The following is a 21,426-nucleotide window of genomic DNA, read 5'->3' as shown; positions in this document are numbered from 1 at the left end:
AATCCTACAAGTGCCTCTGGAGATGAAATGGCCCCACAGGTCATTGCTGGGGAAATGCAGGAGGGGGGAAGCAGCAGCTCAGGTGCAGAGGAGGAAACACTGTGGTTTGGCCTTGAGCTGAGCAAGGGAAAGGCAACAGCACAAAGCTCCTGTCTGCCACTTCCACTGTCACTGGGAGAAGGAATTCAATAATGACTCCAGAAGAAATGGATCATCTTTTCTCCCAATGCTTTCCTTCAAAAGAAGGACCATTCCTCACTTGTTGGCCATGAACTCCACACCGGTACACTGAATTGATAAGAGACTTTATTCCCCACACAAACATCTCATGAGCAGCACGTGCCTGGACACGCAGGAGTTTGTCCACAGCTGGTTCCAGAAAGTTCAGTCCACAGATTAACAACTGTAACTGGATATTTTCATTTTTAATGGGCTCAGATTTCCTATTATCATTCTCCCTTCTTCTTGCCAACACTCAATGAATAGATATTATTTCCCAACTGACTAAATTTTAACACCCGTAATATGGGAAGCACAGTAATTATTTGATCCATGGCTATTTTATCACAGCTTTTAAACAATAAAAGACACTACTCAGCTCCTTAGTGAAGCATGGCCCTCTTCAAACACCTTGCACTGCAACTGAGCTCAAGAAAATGCAGGTACTCATCAGGCCTACAGCAGACAGCAAACAAGGCCAAACCCTTGTTTTAAGGAGCTTTTTATGCACATGAACAAAAGGAAATTGAGAGAGCACAGAGGCCATGAAGGGATGCTGCTGGTGGGCTCTGACAGGTGCAGCAGCAGTGCTCAGACAGGAACCTGCTGCTCCTCACACTACTTTGTCCAGCACAGTTCTGTCCTCTTCCCAACATATCCATGAAGCCAAAGAAAATACGAGATTAAGGAAAGCACTGTGAGGCTGAGGAAGGAAATGGATTGTTCCACCAGCCTGGTGTAAGTACTGTGTGGCAGGAGGACAAAGCAGATCCATGCACAAAAATGGAGATTTATCTGCTGCAGAAGCTGAGAGGAGCTCTGGCTTTGTGAGGACAGGAATGCTGCTCCTGCTCCTGGTTGTCTCTGAAGGTCATCAGTTCAATCCTCACATAGGCCACCACCAAATGTCAATTCTTTAACTTCTTTTCCACCTCTGTCAAGGTCGGGATTGAAGCACTCGAGACAGTGTTTGGTTTCAGACTCAGATGGTTTTGTATATTACAGTCCTACAAGTTGCGAGTCCTACAGCATTCTACTAACAAGCTACAAAATGGCTAACTATCTTTCTCTACAAGGTCTTTTAAGGCTAAACTGTCCAATTAAGAAATGACACCTAAATTATTTTCACTTTTAACCCAATAACCAATCACTCATGTCCCACAATGCAGACTTTTCTGTCCAGTTGCACAAAACCACACAAACCCATGGAGAAGAAGGTGAAGAACAGCCTGCCTCTGCCCTAAAACCTCCATCTTGCATTATATATATTGCTATATTGTAAATCCTTAAACTCTAAGTTTCCCGCCCTGTGACATGACACACTTCTATTCAAATTCCACACCCACAATCCCAGTGCTATCAATCAATTTTGGAAGCCTTCTCCATGGCCTCAGGTCAGACGCTGTGTTCTCTTGTGGGTCTGTGCCTTTCAGCACAGAAAGCTTAAAATTCTCAGCATCCAGGGTTCCAACAGTTCCAATTTATCCAGGGATAAATGAGAGAATTAGAATGAGAGGAATGAAGAAATTATTAATCCCTAGGATATAGCTTTGTTCACAGGCTGGCTCTGTTCCTCTGGTCCTGTGTATTATCCTGCCCATGGCTCAGCCAGGGTGGACATGGGCTGCTCTGCACTGGCCAGCTCTGAATGTCACACAAGATTACTTCTTGTAGTTAAATCAGGAAAGACCAAGAAAATATAAAAAACACAAAAAAGACTCTCAAAACCTTATCAGTGGGGAAAGGCCAAAGAAATTGAGCTGTTTAATCTAGAAAGTCCATAACTAGAAAGAAATGTGCTGTTGGTATTCCAGGATGTGAAAGCTGCTCCTCTTTAAGGAGGCTGGTGATCAGTTACTCTCCATTTTGATTGTGGCTTGTCTTAATTTACCACAAGGGAGAACAGGATTAGAAACTTGGGAAAAAAATGTTTCTATCTAGAAGAGTAGTTAAACCCTAGAACAGACAAAATAGGGAAGTCTTGGGACGGCATTCCTGGGGGATTTTCAAAAGAAGGTTAGACAAACATCCATCAGAGATGATGTGAGTGTGCTTAGTCCTGCAGAGGGAATAGCTGCTCTCCTGGGGTCCTCCCCAGCTCTGCAGCTGGATGCTGTGAGAGGAGGTGCCAGATGGAGCAGGGCTGGGAGCAGGTAGGATGAGCAGGACCTGGGGCAGTGTGGGGCCAGCAGCAAGAGCAGCAGTGGCACAGACCTGCAGCCTCTGCAGAGCATCCAGCCTGCCTGCCTGCCTCTAAAGGAAATTGATGCATCTGGGTCATTTGCACTTATTTGTCTAAATATGATCTTTTTTTACCCTACAGCTTCTCCGATTTCCTTTTCTTCCCCTCACTGAGGTTAATTAAGCTCTTCTGAATAATGCTCTGCAGTCTGTTCACGTAATCTGTACTGAGGATTCACAGGGAAAAGATGAAGCCAAAAAAAGTGGTTTGACGGGAGCACAAAGCAAAGTTCTGACACGTTACATAAGCCCCCCACAGCTCTGCTCTCCGGTTGCTGGGCTGGGCTTTGTGGCCATGCTCGGGGCTGGCTCTGCCCTGGGACCTGCCTGGGCCATCCCCTCTTGCCCCCATCCCCATCACTGTCCCCTCCTGGAAGGGGGAAGGTGACTTCATGTAACTGTGCTTGGAAGGAAAGAAATCTTTGTGGCCATTGTGAGGAAAGCAAGGCTGAGCTTTATTGGAAAACCTGGACACTGGGATGGGCTCCCACAATGAATTATGCTCCTGTTGGAGTGGATTTAGACACCTCCAGGAAGGATTGCACCTGTAAATCATTGTTCAGTAGCTCTTTGAGTCCTACTTGTCTTCTGTACTGCTTCTCCTGCTCTCTAATTTTCATCTCTAACTTTTCTGCCCCACTAATCCAGAGCACAGCTCCTTGTGCCTGGCACTGCCTTTGGGAGAGGAAAGGTCAAACCCCCCTGGGACACTCCAGGGGAAAAAGAATAATGACAAGGAGGGCAATCTGCAGTCACCAGTGCAAAATGGCATCACCAAAAGCCATTCAGGGTTTCAGCAGCACAGGGCACCCAAGGAGGAAACAAGCTCCTGAGAGGACCTGGCCTGGTCCAGAGCTTCATCCCATGCATGCAGCACTCCAGGAGTTCCATATTCCCCCATTAACTCCTGCGTGTGTGCTGTACAGAGGTGGATGGGGAGGCCTCAGGCAAGGGCTTGGATTTGGGATGGTGCCTTTTCTCAGGAGCTGTGGTTTACTCTGTGCTAGGCCACACTCGACTTCTCATGCATAGAACAAATCATCCATGAAGCACAAAGGGGGAAAGAGCCATTTCCAGCCTGAGTCATTAGATCCCTCTCAGGAGCTGACAGGACAGGAGATGCCAGCCACAGAATCATCCATTACAAGCTCCTCACTGCATATGTAGGTAATTGGTGCTCCCGTTTATCAAACCCTGCATATTCCAGTGACAAAGGAGGCTCAGAATGACTCAGGGACAAATTATGTGCTCTGAGGGCATGGATGTAGCCAGGCCCTGTGAGGGCAGCTCCTGGGGCTCCAGCTGAAATGACATTTCTGCCTCAGCCTTTCCCCATCTCTATTATGGGATAATGACATTTATTTATTGTACAGATCAATGGGGAGCTCTCAGTGATACATACACTGGAGGGCTCTCATGGTGGATCTCCAACAGCTCAAAGCTGTGCGGGAACAGCTCAGCATTTCCCATGCCTTGGGATCACAGCTGACAGAGCCCAGGGAAGCAGAGGAGGCCTGTGGGCAGCACAGCACAGCCCCTCCAGCCCTGAGAGGCACAGGGAGGAGGAGGAACAGGCAACACAGTGGCTCTTCCAACAGGGATCATCACTCCATCCCCACCAGCTTTACAGAGCATCAGCAGTGCCCTGGAGCCATGAGGGACCTCCCTGTCCTGGGCCAGGGAGGGCAGTGCTCTGCTTTGGCCTGGGCTGGGTGGCCTCACCTCCAGTGCTGAGGCAGTTTTGGGCACAACAATATAAAAAAGACATTTAGCCATTGGAGAGCATCCAAAGGAGGCCATGAGGATGGGGAAGGCTCTGAGGGGCCTGGAGGAACAGCTGAGGGCACTTGGTTTGTTCAGCTGGAGGAGACTGAGGGGAGACCTCAGTGAGGTCTTTGACATCCTCCCAAGGGACAGCACAGGGGCAGCTCTGATCTCTTCACTTGTGACCAGTGACAGCACCGAGGAGATGGCCTGGAGCTGTGCCAGGGCAGGTTTAGGCTGGATCTCAGGGAAAGGTTCTTTCCCCAGGGGGTGCTGGGTACTGCCCAGGCTCTCCAGGGAATGGGCACGGTCCCGAGGCTGCCAGAGCTCCAGGAGAGTTTTGACACTGCTCCAAGGAATACCCAGGGTGGGATTACTGGGGGATCTGGGCAGGGATGAAAAGCAGCAATCCCTGCAGATCACCTCAGCAGAGGTGAGTGTCCCCTGTGTCCAGGGGAGAACAGGCAGCCAAGGATGAGGCTGGACACAGACCCACCCTAGCCAGCCCTGCCCCTGGGGAGCAGCTGCCATGGAAAGGGTGATGACCAGTGAACAGCTGGAATTAGGCAAAGACTAAGCCAGGGCTCACAGCAACTGCACCCAAACACCAGCTCATGCTGTGGGAAAGGCAGAGGTTGGGAAGAGGCTGAGTTGCCTTTTGCACTGAGCTGTGGCTGGGTCTCAGACCCCTCTGTGATTTCCCACAGGCCTGGGCACTGACTGCAGAGCAGAGGAGCAGAGTTTTCCAGCGTACTCCTGAAATGTGTCCTGATTTTCCTGCTAGCTTGCTCTGTCTCTTCCCTCTGCCCAGCCTGCCGTGAGCAATGAGAGCATGGCACGCTGCCACTTTGCCATGTCTTTGGGTATCTTTAGTCATGAAGGCTTTCAACATTCTTTGACTTTTAAAAAAAAGATTCCAAGCCTACATTTTCAAAGTCTAATTTACCTTACAGAGACCGTCTGACAAAATCAACCTGGCCTGCTTTCATGAACACCAAGGGGACAGTTTTCTGTAGCATTTGTACATTTAATTTAACCCTGCAGAGGCTGAGTGTTCAGATGGGACAGTAACAGTGACACATGGTGGAGCTCAGTGCAGCATCACATTGGGCCTCTCAGTCCAAATGAGACCCTAAAGCTCAATGAACCTTTTGGAGTGTTTTGTCCTAAATATTCTTGATATCAGAAAATAAATCCAAGCCCTGCTAAGAGTTTGGATGCCAGAGCCTGCGAGCTTTGCTCTGAGCCCTCAGACACAGCAGCTGGGCTGAGGGAAATGGGGTCTGCTCAGCCCAGCCAGGAATGAGCTAAAAGATGGATCCTATCAGGGACAGGGGGAAGTCACCACCACCTCCCCAAAACCCTCTCAGCCACTCCCTTCCCACCCCAAACCTGCCAGGAGTGTCCCTGGGGAGCGGAGCTGCTGCTCTCAGTTTAAGTAACTCCTCCTGCACGAGGCTAGCTGTGCAGGGAGGTCGGCACATCCCTGCCCAATTCTTCAGCACATCCCTGCCCAATTCTTCAGCACTGACTGGCTCCTGAGAGGGGAGGAGACGTTGGACTCATCTTGGACAGCTCCATGGAGCTGTACTGCGCGATCCAAGAGGGGAGGGCTGGGCCTGAGGGTGTTTGTGTGGCAGTGCTATTCTCACTCCTTGGATTCAGTGGAACAGCACTGCCACTCTGATGCCCTCTTCCCTCCTTGTTCAATCCCTTTGGCTGCAGAGCAGCCCGGAGAGGGCGAGGGCCTTTCCAAAGGACTGTTGGCAGGAGGAGATGTGTAGGAATGGGCCCCTTGTTGACTGAGTGACCAAACTATCCTTTGTCTCCTTGAAAAGGAAAAAGGCCCAGAAGTTTCTCTCCTCAGGTAGGTGAAAAGACACCTCATAGGACCTTGGGGACTTCACCTCAAACTTAAGGATAGACAATTGGACAGAGGCCAAAAACTCCTGCTTAAGCAATCTACTAGAAAAAGAAGGGAACAAAGAAACTAATTGCTTTTGTGAGGTACTTTACCAGGAGCAAGAACCTCTTGCCCCTGGCTCGGTTTTCCTCTGTAAAGAGCTTTGTTATTTTGCCTTTTGTTAAAATTTTTCTGTTTCCAACACTACCACAGGAGCCATCCTGCTGATTTGATGCCATCTGAGGTAGCTGAGCTGTCTCAGGTGTGATACAGATCTCCAAGAGCTCCCAGGACCTGGCTGGAGGAGAGCCCTATATCAGAGATGGGAAACCTTGTGCAGCCACGTCACTGCTCTGCTGGCCTCCCCAGCTGCTCCCAGGGGCTTCACAAGGTGCTGATGAAAGGCCACAGCAGCAGGGGCAAGTTTTCAGCTCTGCAGGTTTGCCTGTGGGCCAAATTTACACCCACTGCAATTCCAGGAGGGTTAAGTGTGGCACAGAGTGTTTTGCAGAGCATCCTGTAAATCTGTGTGGTCACAGGAGGCTAAAAACAAAGACTGGATGTGGCACTCAGTGCCAGGGTTTAGTGGAGGTGTTAGGGCATGGTTTGGACCAGATGATCTTTAAGGTCTCTTCCAGTGCAGTCATTCTGTGAATTCTGTGCATCCTGTGAATTCTGTAAACCTGATCCCTGCCCAGACAACCACACAGAGGTGGGGAACTCCAAATTCAGCCCTTTCTGGATTTTAGCACTCCTCCTGCTGGCTCCTCCAGTCCCTCTGGATCCTGCTCTTCCCACTCTGCTCCCCCCAGGCAGTGGAAGGGCAGCAGGTCCAGGTCAGCATGAGCCCCCTGTGGCACTGTGACATGAGGCCCTGGGACATTGTGTCATGGGCCCGTGTGACACTGCTCAGGGCACGTCACCTGCACAGCCCTGCAAAGGCTCACTGAACATTCCAGGCTGTGGGACCGTTCACAGGAATGCTTTCTTCCCTGGAGTTCCCCTACCTGAAAGCTGCAGTGCTGTTTCATAATTGGTTTTAATTGCTGGACTTGCCTTCCTTGGCTATCTGCTGGCCAAGGGACTGGTGAAGCATCCAAATTCCCTTCCATGCTCTGTGGTCCTACAGAAACCTCCTGCCTGCAGACAGCACCAGCTGGGCAAGAGCACAGGGGTCTGTCAGCAGGGCTGGGGCATCCCTGCTCTCTAAAAACTTCATTTCACACTTTGTGACCAAGCCACTGTGTTCTCTTTGGTCATCTCCATGCCCACCTCATGGAATCATGGAATGCCCTGGGTTGGAAGGGACCCACAAGGATCCCCAGAGCCCAGCTCTGGGTCCTGCACATGACACCCCAGGAATCACCCCAGCCCCAGCAGCAGGCTCTGCCTGTCAGGGCAGCACTGAGTCTCTCCTGAGCTGCTGCAGCCCAGCCTGACCCATTTCCCACCTGCTGCAGGCTGGGCCCAGGCCTGACCCAAAACATGGCATTTTGTGGAGATCTGTATTCCTGGGAGACAAAGAGTAGAGCTGGGAGGTGCTGATGAAGTCAAAACCCACTTAAAGTAATAAGAACTGTCCCAGGGCTGCTGTGTGTTTGCAAACAAGATTTTTGGCTGCTCCCACAGGCCCTCTTTAGCCTGAAATAAAAGCAGGGCCATTGTTTTGGTGCAAAGATCACCTCAGTGTTTTCAACAAAAGCTACATGGGAGCTAAATCTTCCTTCACTGAAAGGAGTCAGAAATGTCTCTTTTATCTTCCCATTTGGAAACCTGGACTGCAATGGAGTCTGACAGGATTATTTTATTTACTCCATCTCCTGTAACCGCTATTTCTGGCTGACTGTCTGGGTACTGCTATTAAACTGGTCTCATTTTGCTTCCCATCCAACCTGCTTTGCTCAGGCAGCTCAAGGGAAGACAGCAACAGCAATAAACCACAAGCTGGAGCTTGCATTGCCTCCTGATTACAAGAGACACATAAAAAGCACAAATGAAAACTAAATGTGTTTCATGCAGTCACTGATCTTTCTGCGCTGTCAGAAAACACTAAACACGGGGCCCCATCAAGGACTGCTCAGCTATTGGCGAAAGAAAAGTGGAATTTAGAGCAGTAACTCTGTTAACCCTTCCTACTTCACACTGTCATTCCAGCCTCATGCCACAGTGCCCTGGAGCCCGTTGGGGGAATTCAAATTATTACCCAGAACAGAAAAAAGAAGATCCTCATCTGCTAAGAACCTCGAGCATCCCCAAAGTGACCATAATTAATGCTGTGTGTCACAGGCCTGGATGTTAAGTACCATGATTTGCAAATCTAAAGCATCTCCATGTCAAACTCTCTCAACTTCAGGGTGATAAGGAAAGTGGACCCTGTGCCTTTAAGGCAACATCTTTTAGTGTTACCATCATCCAGGATTGCCTTCATTTCTTGGTAATTATGGCCAGCATCCCAGAATAGGCATTTTGTCCTGATTATACACATATGGCAAGGCACACTGAGGCACTGCTTGTTCCTGCCCAGCCTATTCCCTTCTGCCTTCCCAACAAGGAGTTCTGAATTAGGGTCTCCAACCAGCTCTTTGGAAAAGGCACCACCTTGTCCTCATGCCCACGGCAGTGTCCCAGCCTGTGGTTCAGGAAACTCACTGGGAGAGTTTCACATTGATTCAACAGTTGAAAGTTACCTGGCTTTGCAAGGGCACCACCTTGTCCTCATGCCCACGGCAGTGTCCCAGCCTGTGGTTCAGGAAACATTCACTGGGAGAGTTTCACATTGATCCAACAGCTGAAAGTTACCTGGCTTTAGAAAAACCTGGATCCTGAGCTCTCCCAGTGGCTCTGGATCAGGAACTGCTGCATCCAAACTGGTGTTTCAGCATTCAGTTTGTGGAACCCTGGAATAGCTGACAAGGCCATTTCATCTGATCAAACTCCTCACAGCCTGGCACCAGGAAAGCATTCAGTGGTGGTGTTAAGTGACCACTACTGTGTCTGGTGGCAAAACCTAAGCCAAAGAGACTAATCAGTAAAACTTGGAAACTGTTTTTGTGAAAATTATTCCACACAAGTTGCTCTGCAAGGTGTTTGCCAGCAGGAAGAGGTGCCTGCCACAGCGTCAGCTTCTCCACTTGCTGCAGCCCTTGGAAACCTTAGTGCAGCTTCCCTGCTTGGAAGGAAGGCTTCAGTACACCCACAGTGGTGGAAATGACATCTGCCAAGCACATCTGAGTGCAGCCCTGGGTAATCACTCATTCCCTAAGCCAGGTCTCTGTCTGAAGGCTGCTCATGGAAATGCATTCAGGAATTCCCAGTCTTGCAGCAGGTGTCAAAAGCAGGCAACAACCAGCTGATAATGTCAGGAATGATCACCCTGAGAGTTATTCCCCCTCACAGAAATGCCCTGGCCGGGTGTCCAACAAAAAGAAGCCCTGAAACCTTGCAACATTTTCAGACACCAAGAGAAAGGGGTGGCAAAGCCTCTGGAGAGCAGGACCCGAGCAGAGCAGATGGGCTTTGTCTGGAAATGTTACCTGCTGCTGAAAGCAGGCAGCTGGACACTGGAAATACCTGCACAGCCAACAGTTCCTCACCCAGGGAACACTGGATGGGCCAGCAGGGCGAACCCTCATCTCCCACTACATGGACTGTGAGCAGGAACCTGCAGGGTGAGCCCACAGGGGAAAAGGTCTGGAGACAACGGAGCTCACGGGGAGTGCCAGCAGCAGAACTGTCACAGAGCTCTGGGACAATGTGATACCAAACTCTGTCCCACCAGAACTCCTGTATCACCTCTCCAACCACAGGATCCACCTGAATATTACCAGGGGATGCAAACACCTTCACAGGTCAGGAAGGAGAGGAGGATGTGCAGGTAACTGCAGTGAAGATCTGGAGAGAGGGATCCTGTCTGAAATATGTGTTTGCCTTCTAGACCACTCAGGATACCTCCCATGCCTTCATCAAACTGAAGCATCTATGGCATATTTAAATAAGGAATTAGCTCCTTATTTCTACTAAAAATCTCTTTGGGCCAACGAAGAGATAAAAATCACCATAATAATTTTTTAGAAAGTATTTTCATATAGACTGTGTCATGATGAGGGATGTATCATACCTATTAATTTATTACACCTGAAGAAAACCCACAAATGCAGATTTTCTGAAGATTCACTGAGGTGTGCCATCCTAAGTAGTTCCAAAGCTGCTCTCAAGCAGTGTGTGGATCATATTCCACCCCTCAATTTTAGAGCAGGGGGTAAGGAAGGCTGGCCCCAGCTTCCCAAACCTCGAGGTAAATGGTGCCTCCCTGAGAGGCCCCAGCCCTGAAGCAGAGCTGATCCTGTCTCTTGGGATCTGTTGGGGGGGGGGGTCAAGACAGCACAGACTACACACCACCCACATTTACTTCATACATGGGCTAAGTGGTCCCAAAATGGAGCTAGAATTCCTCTGAACTCCAGACTTGGACACTCATTCTGAATAAAGGGAAGTGTGATCAGGATGGGAGAGCCCAGCTGGAGCCTCACCTCCCCTCGAGCCCCAAGGCTGAAAAGCAGCAGCTGCAGTTTGATGCTAGAGACACAGAGGGAGCACTGCGGTGGGGTCTGAGCCCTGTGCCCGCAGGGTCACCAGAGGGGTGCCCCCCTGTGCCCTGCCACCCCAGAGCTGGGTGGGCACACACTGCCACGAGGCCTTGGCAGGTGCTGACACAGAGCCAGTGGTGCTGCCAGGAAGGCCCACACCCCCTCACAACCCACAGGGGGCTGCCATGCAGCACCTCCACACCCCCCAGAATGCCTTTTCCATGCAGAGGGAGGAGGACGGTGAAACACTGGCACTGGCTGAACTCGGCTGAGCCCTGCAGGCCCCGGCAGCCTGCTGTGAACTGCTGACCACTCTCCACTCGTGCTAATGACCACAGAAATCCCAGCCGGATTTTCCCAGAGTTAAGGGAATGCTCAATACTTCTCTGGACCAGACCCAGTGCAAGCCGGACTGGATGCTGCCTTCTGAACTGGAAATCCAGGGTCACAGCAAAAGAGCGGGTCAGCACTAAGGAAATCAGCTGTGCTCTCCAGGCTCATTGCAGCTCTCACTGCTGCTCTGTGGCTGCTCCTGTACAGGGCTGGGCGAGGAGGGAAAGGCACAGAACCAGGGGGGAAAACAAGCACAGGCATTCCAGAAGGCAGAACTTCAATCAGCCATGACTCAGGAGAAGAAAGTGCCACCCACTGCAGTGCCCGGGCCGCGCAGGGGGCAGTGATGCCACGCTGAGTCAGGAGCCACCCACGTCCCCACCCACGCCCTTCCCACGGTGCCAGGGCCTCCTCAGGGTGCCAGGCTCAGCCTGTCTTGAGCCCAGAAGCTGTGACAGGAACACAGCCCTGTGCTGTCCCAGGGACACCTCCCTGCACAGTTCTGTGTGGCTGCAGGGAGTGACAGCAAATCCTGACCTGTCACAGCCAGCACTGAGGAGCACTGTCCCTTCCTGTCACACAGGCATGGTGGCAGTGAGCTGGGGTCACCTCAGTGGGACACCAGAGCTGCTGCTGGACAGAGTTTCTGTGGATCACAGCTCACCTGCTGCTGTTAACACCACAGCACAGCAGCACCAGCATCCTGCATTGCCCTCCCTCCTTCCCTGCGGGCTCCTCCAGGGAGGAGCCCTGTAAAAACCCAGCACAGCAGAGACAGGAGGATGAGGCTTGAAAAGCCTCTCCCCAAGCACCAGCACAGACACCCAGCACAGCCTGGCTGCTGCTCATCACCATCTCAATGCAGCAATTGGGCTGTCAGCCCCAGTGCCAGGTTTTGTAGTTCATACAGGAATTGCAGGGCTATCTAATCCCAGATCATACACTGCAGCCAAAACCTAAAACGAGAAGGGAGGCAACGAGCCAAACCAGGGGCACATGAGATAAAGGCACGAAAAGAGCAAGTGGAGGCTGGATTTGCTATGAGCACAAAAATCCCTCTATCTGAGAGCTCCCCACCCTGAGCATGTGGATTGTCCTTCCTCAGGGCTCTCCACATCCTCTTCTGCACGTGCAGCCAACAGCCACCGTGCCCTGAAAATCACTTTGTACTGGCAAGCCTGCCCACAGCATGCCCTTAGCTGTGTCCTTACCTTCTTGCAGAGAACCATCTGGTGATCAAAGAGAAAGAAAACTCGCTGCTGGTTCCGTCCATAAGGCTGGTAAATCCAGGACATCTCTCCCGTGTAGATCAGCTCCGAGCTGCGGTCCAAGATATCATCTCCCTGGAGGGCACAGGGAACGAGCCTGAGTCAACTGCACTGACGAGTTTGTCTTTGCATGACGGATTTTCGTGCAAAGAAAGCAGCAATCAACTGCACTGACGAGTTTGTCTTTGCACGATGGGCAGAAGCAGCAAGTTAGTAAGATTTTGGCCCTTCTGCAGCTCTCCAAGCCACCCCATCTGAGTTCAGACCAGAAACTGGGACAGGGGATAATTCTGAAGGAAGGGGAATAAATGAAGGAGGTGTGGATGCTTGAAACATGGTCACTTACAGCTCACACTGCAATGGGAAAAGAGCTGCCCCAGACACTGCCCCCACTCCCCTCTCCAGGTACCCCAGGCCCTTGGATCTTGCTGCAGGTGCTGGTGGCATCAGGAAAACAAAGCCCCTTCCTCCTGCTTACCCCGGAGGCACTTTGAATTCAGGGCACCAAACTCCCTGCACGCCGTCCCTTTAGAAGAGAATCCCAAAGCACTTCCCCTCCTGAAATCTCCAGCCAGCTACAAAAGCCTGGGACACACTGGGGCAGCAGTTCCCCATCTCTGAGGCTGCCAGAACTCAGCCCTCTGGATTGCTGCCTCTCTTCTCACTCATCCAGGCACCACCAGTCCCTTCTCCCACAGCTCATTAGAGCTTCCCACTTCCAAAATCTTGTCAGGACCACCCTGCCTCCTGTGGCAGCCCTGGCCTCCCCCGGCTGGCCAGGCCTCCCTGCTGGCTGCCAGAGTGCCCTCACCCTTCCCTGCCTCCGGCTAACGCTTGTTTTCTTCTCCCGAGTTTTTTTTAAGGATTCATGAGCAGATGGTCTTGAAAACACAGTGCTCTCTCTCCCACTCTCTGAGAGAACAAATGCAGTCACCCTCCACTAATTGGAATGAGCTGGACTTTTTAAAAAGTTAATTAAAATCTATTTATTAAAACTGGGTGAATTCACCACCACCTGCCCTGTGGGCATCTCGGCGGAGCACGGCAGAAGGAGGCAGGATGGCTCCAGCTGAAAGGTAAGGCAGGATTCAGGAGCAGCACTCAGGAGCAGCATTCAGGAGCAAGAGGGTTTTTTTTCTTTTTGGCTGTGAACTACTGTAGTTCTGGCTTTGATGCCAAGCTGGAACTGATTTCTGGGACGAGAGCATCCCAAAAATCCCAGCAAACAGCTTGTCGAGGTTCAGCCAGCTATGGGGGGCATCTAGCTAGACACACACTTCTGGTGCTGCTCGCACTTGCAGGTGCCAAGGCAGCCAGGAGCTCCCCCCCTTCCTGGTTCCGTGGTGAGGATTTCAAACTGCTGCTCAGGTAAATGTGTAATTAACCTCTCAGCATTGATTGGGAGCGACCGCCTGTGTCCCCAGGCCCTGTGACAACAGCAGCTTCATTAAGTCACTGCATCACCAAGCTGCAGCACAGACTTCCAAATGGCCTTAGCCAGGGCTTTATCCACCTCCCTGCCTCCCTCCTGTGCCTCTGCTGTCCCAGGGGCTAACGAGGGATGACTTCCCAGGGACACAGAGGGTCAGTGCCCACAGGGATGGGCTGTGATCCCCCAGTGCTCAGCAGGGTCCCACTTCAGCCTGGCCAGAGCGCAGGGACCAAGTGCTGCTGCCACAGCTCAGGGGACATGAGCCACAGAAGAAGAAGCCTCTGAAGAAAACACACCAGCCCCAGAAACTGTGAGATTTCCTGGCTACACATGAGCTCACATGAAGAAGATTCCCACAAGCCCATGGATGGGAGCTTTAGGAGAGGGGGTGAGTTTAGGAGAGGCTGGCTGCTAAAAATAGAAAGCCAGCTTTGTCTTTTACTCCTGTGGTAGCATCTGAAGCCTGAGGACACACAGAGGGCTCTGTAAACACTTCTACTTGATTAGCTGAATCCAAACTGTGTAGTCCCTGCAAGCAACATAACCCAAAAACATCCAGATCCGAAATGATGGGATTTGTATTGCATTTCTTATGTGGGGAAAACAATTTCTATACCCAGTGTCTAGGCCAGAAATAGCTGATTTCCCACTTGGGGTGAGCAAATTGGGTAATACAGATTGCAAAGAGTTTGGGACTGGCACATGGCTGTCAGGAGCAGCATGCCCATGGTCCTGCCCTGCTCCTCCAGTCTGGGCTGCTGTGCCAATTCCCACAGTGGAGCCTCAGGGCACAACCTCTGAACCCCCAAAGGCTTTTCTTGTCCTGACATAGTTGTACCTCTCTGAAGAGCACAAATTGTCTTCTCCTGGTCCCCAGTGAGGGGCTCAGAGTGCAGTTGCAGGGTGAGGGCAAAGAGGGACACTGGCTCCTCCAGCACACCTCGATCCCTGCTCCAGACAGACTTCCCCAAATGTCTGTCCCAGTCCCACGCCTCCAAATCTGTACAGAAACAGGAAAAAATTTCCTTTTCCTTCTCCATTTTTTTTCCAACTCCCACAGAGGCTGGATCATCTGTATCCTTCTGTAAGTTAAGACAAACCCTGCTGAAAAAGGAAGAGGCTGAACTTCTAGTTGCTCTGAACTGGCAGACGTTCAGCAGAGCACAGCAGCAGAGTGGCCAAGAGAAGCCCTGACTCCTGACGCCTTTTCCAACCTGACTTTTGTCCCATAAGCCTCCAAAAAACCCCTCAGCCCTCCCCAGATGCATCCAGGGTTTTCAGTGCACATCCTGCAGCATCCAGAGGGCAGCCAAGGAAAGCTGACTCCTCTCTCCACGTTGTGCCAGGCAGAGCCCCAGTCCCCGTGTGCAGCAATGGGAGCAGAAGGCCCCAGCTCTGGGCTGGATGTGAGCTCCCTCGAGCCCTCAGTGACACGCTGAGTCTCCAGGCCACTCCTGACTGTGACAGCTCAGGGTCAGCTGTGCTGCTGCTGCTGCCTGGAAGGATGTAGATCCCCAGCTCCCCAGTGCTGCTGCACTGACCCTGCTCTGTGATGGGCAGCTGGCAGGAACCACAGAGCTTTAAAAGTGTCATGAAATAAATGGGAGCACCAGGGTACGAAGGCAGGGCTGGCACTGCGAGCTGCTCCCCTTCCCAGACACTTCCCTGGGCTTGGGAATGCCCAGAGCCCACCAGAGCTGCCCCGGCCCCCAGCCCACCCCGGCACGGCCCTGTGCTGGCCCTGCTGGGCACCAGGAGGGGATTTGTGCCCTTTCCAGCTCCCAGGGAGCCAGCAGGGCTCTCTCGTGCCTGACACTGCTGTTCTGCAATTAGAGACTGACAGGCTGATTAGCACCCGGGGCTACGCTGAGATCACAAAAAGGAACGGCAGCGAAATGTTGTCCTTTTCACCAAGCTCGGTTTTGATACCTTCTGGTGCTGGGGGGAACAAAATAAAAGAAGGAGGAAAAAGAAGGCTCCAGTTCAGTCCCTGCTGTGGTTTTTTTCCAGGAGAATTTCTCATCAGGCTGTCCTCACTTTGGTGGTTCCAGGCAGCTTTCTTTCGTGGCACTCTTGGATTCACTAACGCAGTATCAGGCTGAGGCCAGTGATTATAGATTACATAATTAAGGGCAGCAAGTCTTGATTTAAAGGACCCGTAAATAACAGGAATGAGAAGAAATTTAAAAGGACAATGCTCATTAAATTTCTCAAATTTATATATACTTCTCTCTTCATGGAAATTTAATACCCTTGAAAGCTGCCATAGTGGCAACCCATGGGAATCTTTGGTAGAAATATCTAAATATCTACACAAACCACAGTAATCTGTTTAAATAGCAAGTTCAAACCCACCCAGGCTGATGAGCAAGGCTCTGTTCCCTGCCAAACCTGGTTAACTGTCTGTCCCCTGTTGGATCAGGGACCTCCACAGATCTCCTCCCTACTGTGAGAAAAACCTGGGCTGAAAGGGAGGAAAGTGCTGCTGGAGAGCCGGAGAGGGAGCCTGAACTGCTGCAGTGATTGCTGCTTCATTTTGTTTTGATGCAGTTCAAGAGCTGTGTGAAAAGGCATAAAATTGAGCAATTCCAGGTGTGCTGAGGCACAGACCTGTTTTCCATCCCCACATCATCCATACAGGGCACTCAGGGAGGCTGTGCTGAGCCCTGCCCATGGGAACACAGCCCAGATCCTGCCTAGGAGCAGAGCCCAGCAAGCTGGGCACAGTGGCACAGGGCTCCTCGGGCTCACAGGATCCATCTGGGGGGCAAGAGAGAGGGACCAGGAGCAGAGGGGAAGGCAGGGATGTGCCTCTGAGGGGTGTAAATACAGCCCTGGGGCTGGCAAGGACTTGGAAATGATGATGGGCTTTGTGGCAGTCTCTTTAAATCCTGCTCTGTGTGTGTGTGGAGCTATTCCCACCAAGCTTTGAGGGCTGGAGCTCCCTCAGAGGGCAGGAACAGGGAAGGGAGAGAGCAGCAAAGGCTGCCCAGGACGCTCTGGCTGCCCCCTTTGAAGGCAGCTCTGTGTGGTGGTTTGCCTTGCTGCCTTTAAATGTCACTGCTCTGATCTGAGAGTGTGTCACTGAGCAAGGGGACAATGCTGAGCTGGGGAAATGGAGCTGGAACATCAGGGAACACTTCAGAACTGAAAGGCACTGAAAGGGCACGCTGGGAAGTGGTGGAAGCCCCAAATTCTGAGCCATTACCAGCTCAAAGGACTGGAGGACTGGTGTGGGCAGCACCTCTCTGGGTCTGTTTATATGCTGGGAATTCAGGTTACAAAATAAATAAGTGAGTCACATGTGGCAGCAGACCAAGCCAGGCTTCTCAGTCAAGCCCACATTGCCACAAATTACACAGGAACTCATCTCAGAGTGACTGGGATTTACAGCAGTTTTTTATTCCTGATTTACAGCAGCAGTGAGATCAGAATCTTCCCTTACAATTCTGCTCAGTCATTACTTGTCTAAAGATACCCAAGCTGACAAGAATTCCTTAAGACTTCAGGCCTGGCTGTCCCCCATGCCAGGTCACCCTTTTCTGGTCCCACTGGCAATTTTAACAATCAGATCCTGCTTGCAGGATTTCTTGGAGAGAACCTCTGACTTCGCTTAACTCAAGGATATTTGCAGTTTTCAAATACTCACCCTGAAATTCACCACAATGGGGCCACACATGTGATAGATTTTTATCCCATGGAGGGATAAAAATGATTCCTAAAAAATGGGATTCAGTAAAACCCCTCTGTGCTTAAAGCAGCTTGGATACACCCTTACTTTTCCTATTTGTTTTAGGATCAGCATTCCCAACAACACCTCTCCTTGCAGGAAACTGTGCACCCATTTTATATACGAGAACATTTCAGATATTCCGTCACTAGGTATTTTTCATTTGCTTGGGAATTTTTCCTTCTTCTTTAAAAAATCTTTTTCCACCATCTCCTGACAAAACATGGGTGAATTTAGAAATGAAAACACAACTTCAGAGCAGAGAATCAGCATAATCAGTCTCAAGATGCTAAGGAAAAACAGACATTCCTCCAAATGAAATATCTCCACGTGCTGCAACATTCTGCCACTGAAATCATTCCTGAAGTGCAGATGTGGTAGGAATTTGGGATTAGCTCTATCTTGTGCCCTGCCTGCATTTTGGGTGAAAAAAGACTGAACTGGTAATTTTTTACACCTGGTTTCTGTTTTCCTGGGGTCAGTGCTGTTTCCAGGGGGTCTCAGGAAGGCTGTGCCTCTGCTCTGGAGCCACTGGGATGGACAGAACAGGTGCAGAAAGATTAGAGCAGGAGCAGGGCCAGGAAAGCTGGGAATTACAGCTGGGGGCTCCTCTCTCTGCTCAGGGAACTTCACACAGACTGGACAGGCCTTGTGGCAGCACAGCATTGACACCAAACACCAGCTGGGAGGTGATCTTCTCCTCAAACCAGAACTGTCCCTTCCCCACAGCCTGGAGAGACTGGGGACATGCACCAGGAGGTCCCTGCTGTACCCCAAAACTGCACAGGAGACAAAGCTCTGAGCCCTCAGGGCTGGGTGAGGGGCCAACCCCGGTGCTCCATGTCCTGGGGACATCCCTGCAGCCTCCCAGTGGGATTTGGGGTCTGCAGTGCCTAAGGAACACCTGCACACATCTCAGCACATCCAAGCACTTCCCAAAGATCCAATCTTTTCATTTCTCCCACTCTCTTCCTGCATTACACTGTGCCTCACTCCTGGGTATTTTGGGTTTCTGTGCATCCTTCTGGCTGTTCCATGGACAGCTGTGCAGTGGGGGCTGGATCTGGTGACTCAGAACTGCTTTAGAGGGAAGAATCAAGCAGTGAAATCCTCTGCTGTGTCCACCTCCCATCCTCTACTTTCTCATCAAAACTCTGACTCTTCTTGATCCAAAATCCAGAATAAAAAGGGCAAGGAAGGTGTTTTTCTTTGACCAGGAGCTGTGCTCCCATGGGATTTCTGAGTGTACCAGCAGCAGGCTTTGCTATGTTATGAGAAGCTGAAGGATGTTGCTGCAATAATGTGCTCAAAATCTGGAATAGCTGAAAAAAGCCTGGAAGAATAATTTGGCAAGTGCTGGAGGATGGGATGGAGATAAAGAATGGGTACTGCTAAGCAGGAATGAATTATCAAGGACAGGGCTAAATAAAAATGAATTATCAACTGAGCTAATGGAAGAGAAAAAGCAACTGCTATTCCACAGATCCTGTGTGGAGGTCACCTTGGCTTCCCTCTCACACATGAATATTCACTGGCTTGGAATGGATCTGTCCTTAATCGAGATTTATTTACAGCGAGGGTCTGGGAGCTCCTCACAAATGACCCCCATTAGCTCATCCCATGGCACACTCCAGGGCTGAGCATGGAGCTGATGGTCCTGTGCCTCCTGCAGAGCAGTTTCCTCATTCTGGAAATGAGTCTGTGTGGCAGTGAGAGATGTTCCTGAGCAGTAAAACAATCAGACACATTGTCTGTGCTCTCTGCTCTCCCAGCCAGCCACAATCCCAGCTCTGATTGCTGCATTTATGTGTTTTATCACCAGATGCAGGGTGATAAACCTCCATCCTCCATCACAGCAATGAAACTAGTTCAGCCAAGGAGGACACAGGTGATGCACCTGTATTTCTCTCCCTCTCCTCCCAGCCTTCGCAGATCTTTGCCAGAAATAAAATAATTCAAGGATGAAGCCTCTTTCCCATACACTCATTTCCACAGTATGATCCCCATGACTGGAATGTGGAGTTATTTCAGACTTCACAAGTGAGGAAGCAGAAAGGCTGCTCCATCACTCTGATTATCTCCTTGCTGAACACATGGGCTGATGACAACAGCGAGAGGATTTACAAAAACGTTTGTCCTCAATCTGCTGCAAAACCCTATTTATGGATTACTTCCATACAATGATTTTTAAAAATCAGGGATGAAAAGAAAGGGAGAACATAATTTTAGTATGGCTTTTCTTCCAAACACATGGCACAAATGTAGAGACTGAAGGCCTGCTGGTGAGGAATCCTTCTGCTGACTCTGCCTTCCCTGTGCCTCTCAGCTCCTTAATTACACCATCACTACACAGAGGGCTGGTTCAGAAATATCTTTAAGTGGGATGTCATTTATAAAATGCAAATAACATCTCTAACTCCAGTTTAACAGTTTGGCTTCCAGTCATAAAGCAATCACGAGAAGGATTTTCTTCATTTTCTTAACCTCTTGCAATATCCAGGGCTTTTTGCTAGGTCTTTCCCTCCCTCCTCCCCAGTGACACAGCACAGAGGCAGAATGCACATGGGGTTTGCTCCAAGTCTCACCTACTACCAGCACTTCAACCACAGAAGTCACTCCAGGTTGCTAGTGATGAAACTGGAACTGGATTTTCTTTAGCACACCACTAATGTTTAAGCACCACCCTGAAGTTACAACCGTGCCTTCTCCACCCCAGGTTTCATCCCAAACCGTGGAAAACGAACTACAGGGTCTTAGATAACCCAAGAAACAGCCTGGACTTTGCCAGGCTGCCAGGCCAGGCTTACTGTACCTCCCAGTCCAGGACAGAGGCCTGCCACTGAGCTATCTTGTCGATGTTCTCCAGCCGCCGCTTGCGCTCGTTGATCTGGAGGGTGACGTTCCTCATGACGGCGAGGGCAGCGGCCACGTACCTGTAGTCACTGGACACAGAGGGAAAGGCCATCAAAGGCAGCACGACATGCCCAGGAGTCTGTCACAACCTCTCCAGCCCACAGGGACACGGGCAGGGGTGCCCCTCAGTGCTACAATGGGATTTCTCATCTGGATTGTCTGGAGCAGCTCAATGGAAACTGGAGCTGGGAGCCCAGCACTGGTGAGCCCTTTACAGCCTCAAGGAGCCCAGCTGAAAAGCATTCTAAAGACAGGCTGAACACTTTTATAGCCTCTGTCTTTGGGCCCGGATTTTTGTGGTTTTAAAATGAACATTTAGTAAATGGTTAATTTGGACAAAGGCCAGAGCACCTTCCAAGCCACTCCCAGAGCAGTCACCCCGTGGAATTCACTCTCACTGCAGATTTCAGGTGAGCAAATCAAGCAACTGGTTTCTTTGACCCTGCATGGCCCTGTGAGTGCAGTAACACAGAGTGAGAACAGGCTCCTGCCAGGGCCACTGAGGATGATGATCAGTCTTTTCAAAAAGTGATGCTGAAATCAATGCCATTGATTCCTTGCCCTGTGCCTGCTTTTCCATTCCAAGGAGCTGTAACTTTCATTTCCATTGGGAAGACAGGCAAGGCCAGCTGCCACAACACCACCACAATGTATTATTAACTTAAGGGCTGCTATTGATTGCTGACTAATGAGAAAAACTGCCATCTTGGGCAGCTGCAGGGGGAATGGCTTTATTGATTATTGCTAAGGATTGTGCTGGTGACAGCTAAAAGAGGGGTGAATACTGGGAATTAGATCTCCTCTCCATGTGTTCCCAACAGGATAAATACTAAGAAACACACTGTGATATACAAAAAATAGTATTTGCTCTTTTGGCATCCTTGCTCAGACGAAATCTTGAGCTGAGTTTTCATTTTTTCTTAAATTCTTATGTCAAAATTCTAGGTGTGGTTAAAAGCAATGCCACAAATTCCAGGAGAGCAGGACTGGGCCTTCAGCAAAATAAAGGAAAATAGAGGATGGGCTGCCTGATATAA

The 21,426-nt window shown here is 50.4% G+C and overlaps 1 protein-coding gene across 2 annotated transcripts in view; it reads right to left on the bottom strand.

Annotated features, from left to right (window-relative positions):
- The window catches only part of ARHGEF9 (Cdc42 guanine nucleotide exchange factor 9), a 191,102-nt gene that overhangs the window by 17,230 nt on the left and 152,446 nt on the right, over nt 1–21,426 (bottom strand). For both annotated transcript variants that reach the window (XM_041424416.1, XM_041424415.1), the window contains exons 9-10: nt 20,289–20,418; nt 12,258–12,389 (exon numbers count right to left, since the gene is read on the bottom strand). In XM_041424416.1, coding sequence (XP_041280350.1) covers nt 12,258–12,389; nt 20,289–20,418 — 262 coding nt within the window. The remainder of the gene's footprint in view (nt 1–12,257; nt 12,390–20,288; nt 20,419–21,426) is intronic.

Source organism: Onychostruthus taczanowskii, unplaced genomic scaffold (genome assembly GCF_017590055.1).
Source record: "Onychostruthus taczanowskii isolate IOZ18803 unplaced genomic scaffold, ASM1759005v1 scaffold81, whole genome shotgun sequence".
NCBI classification, from domain to species: Eukaryota; Metazoa; Chordata; class Aves; order Passeriformes; family Passeridae; genus Onychostruthus; species Onychostruthus taczanowskii.
This window is presented reverse-complemented; position numbering and strand designations above follow the sequence as displayed.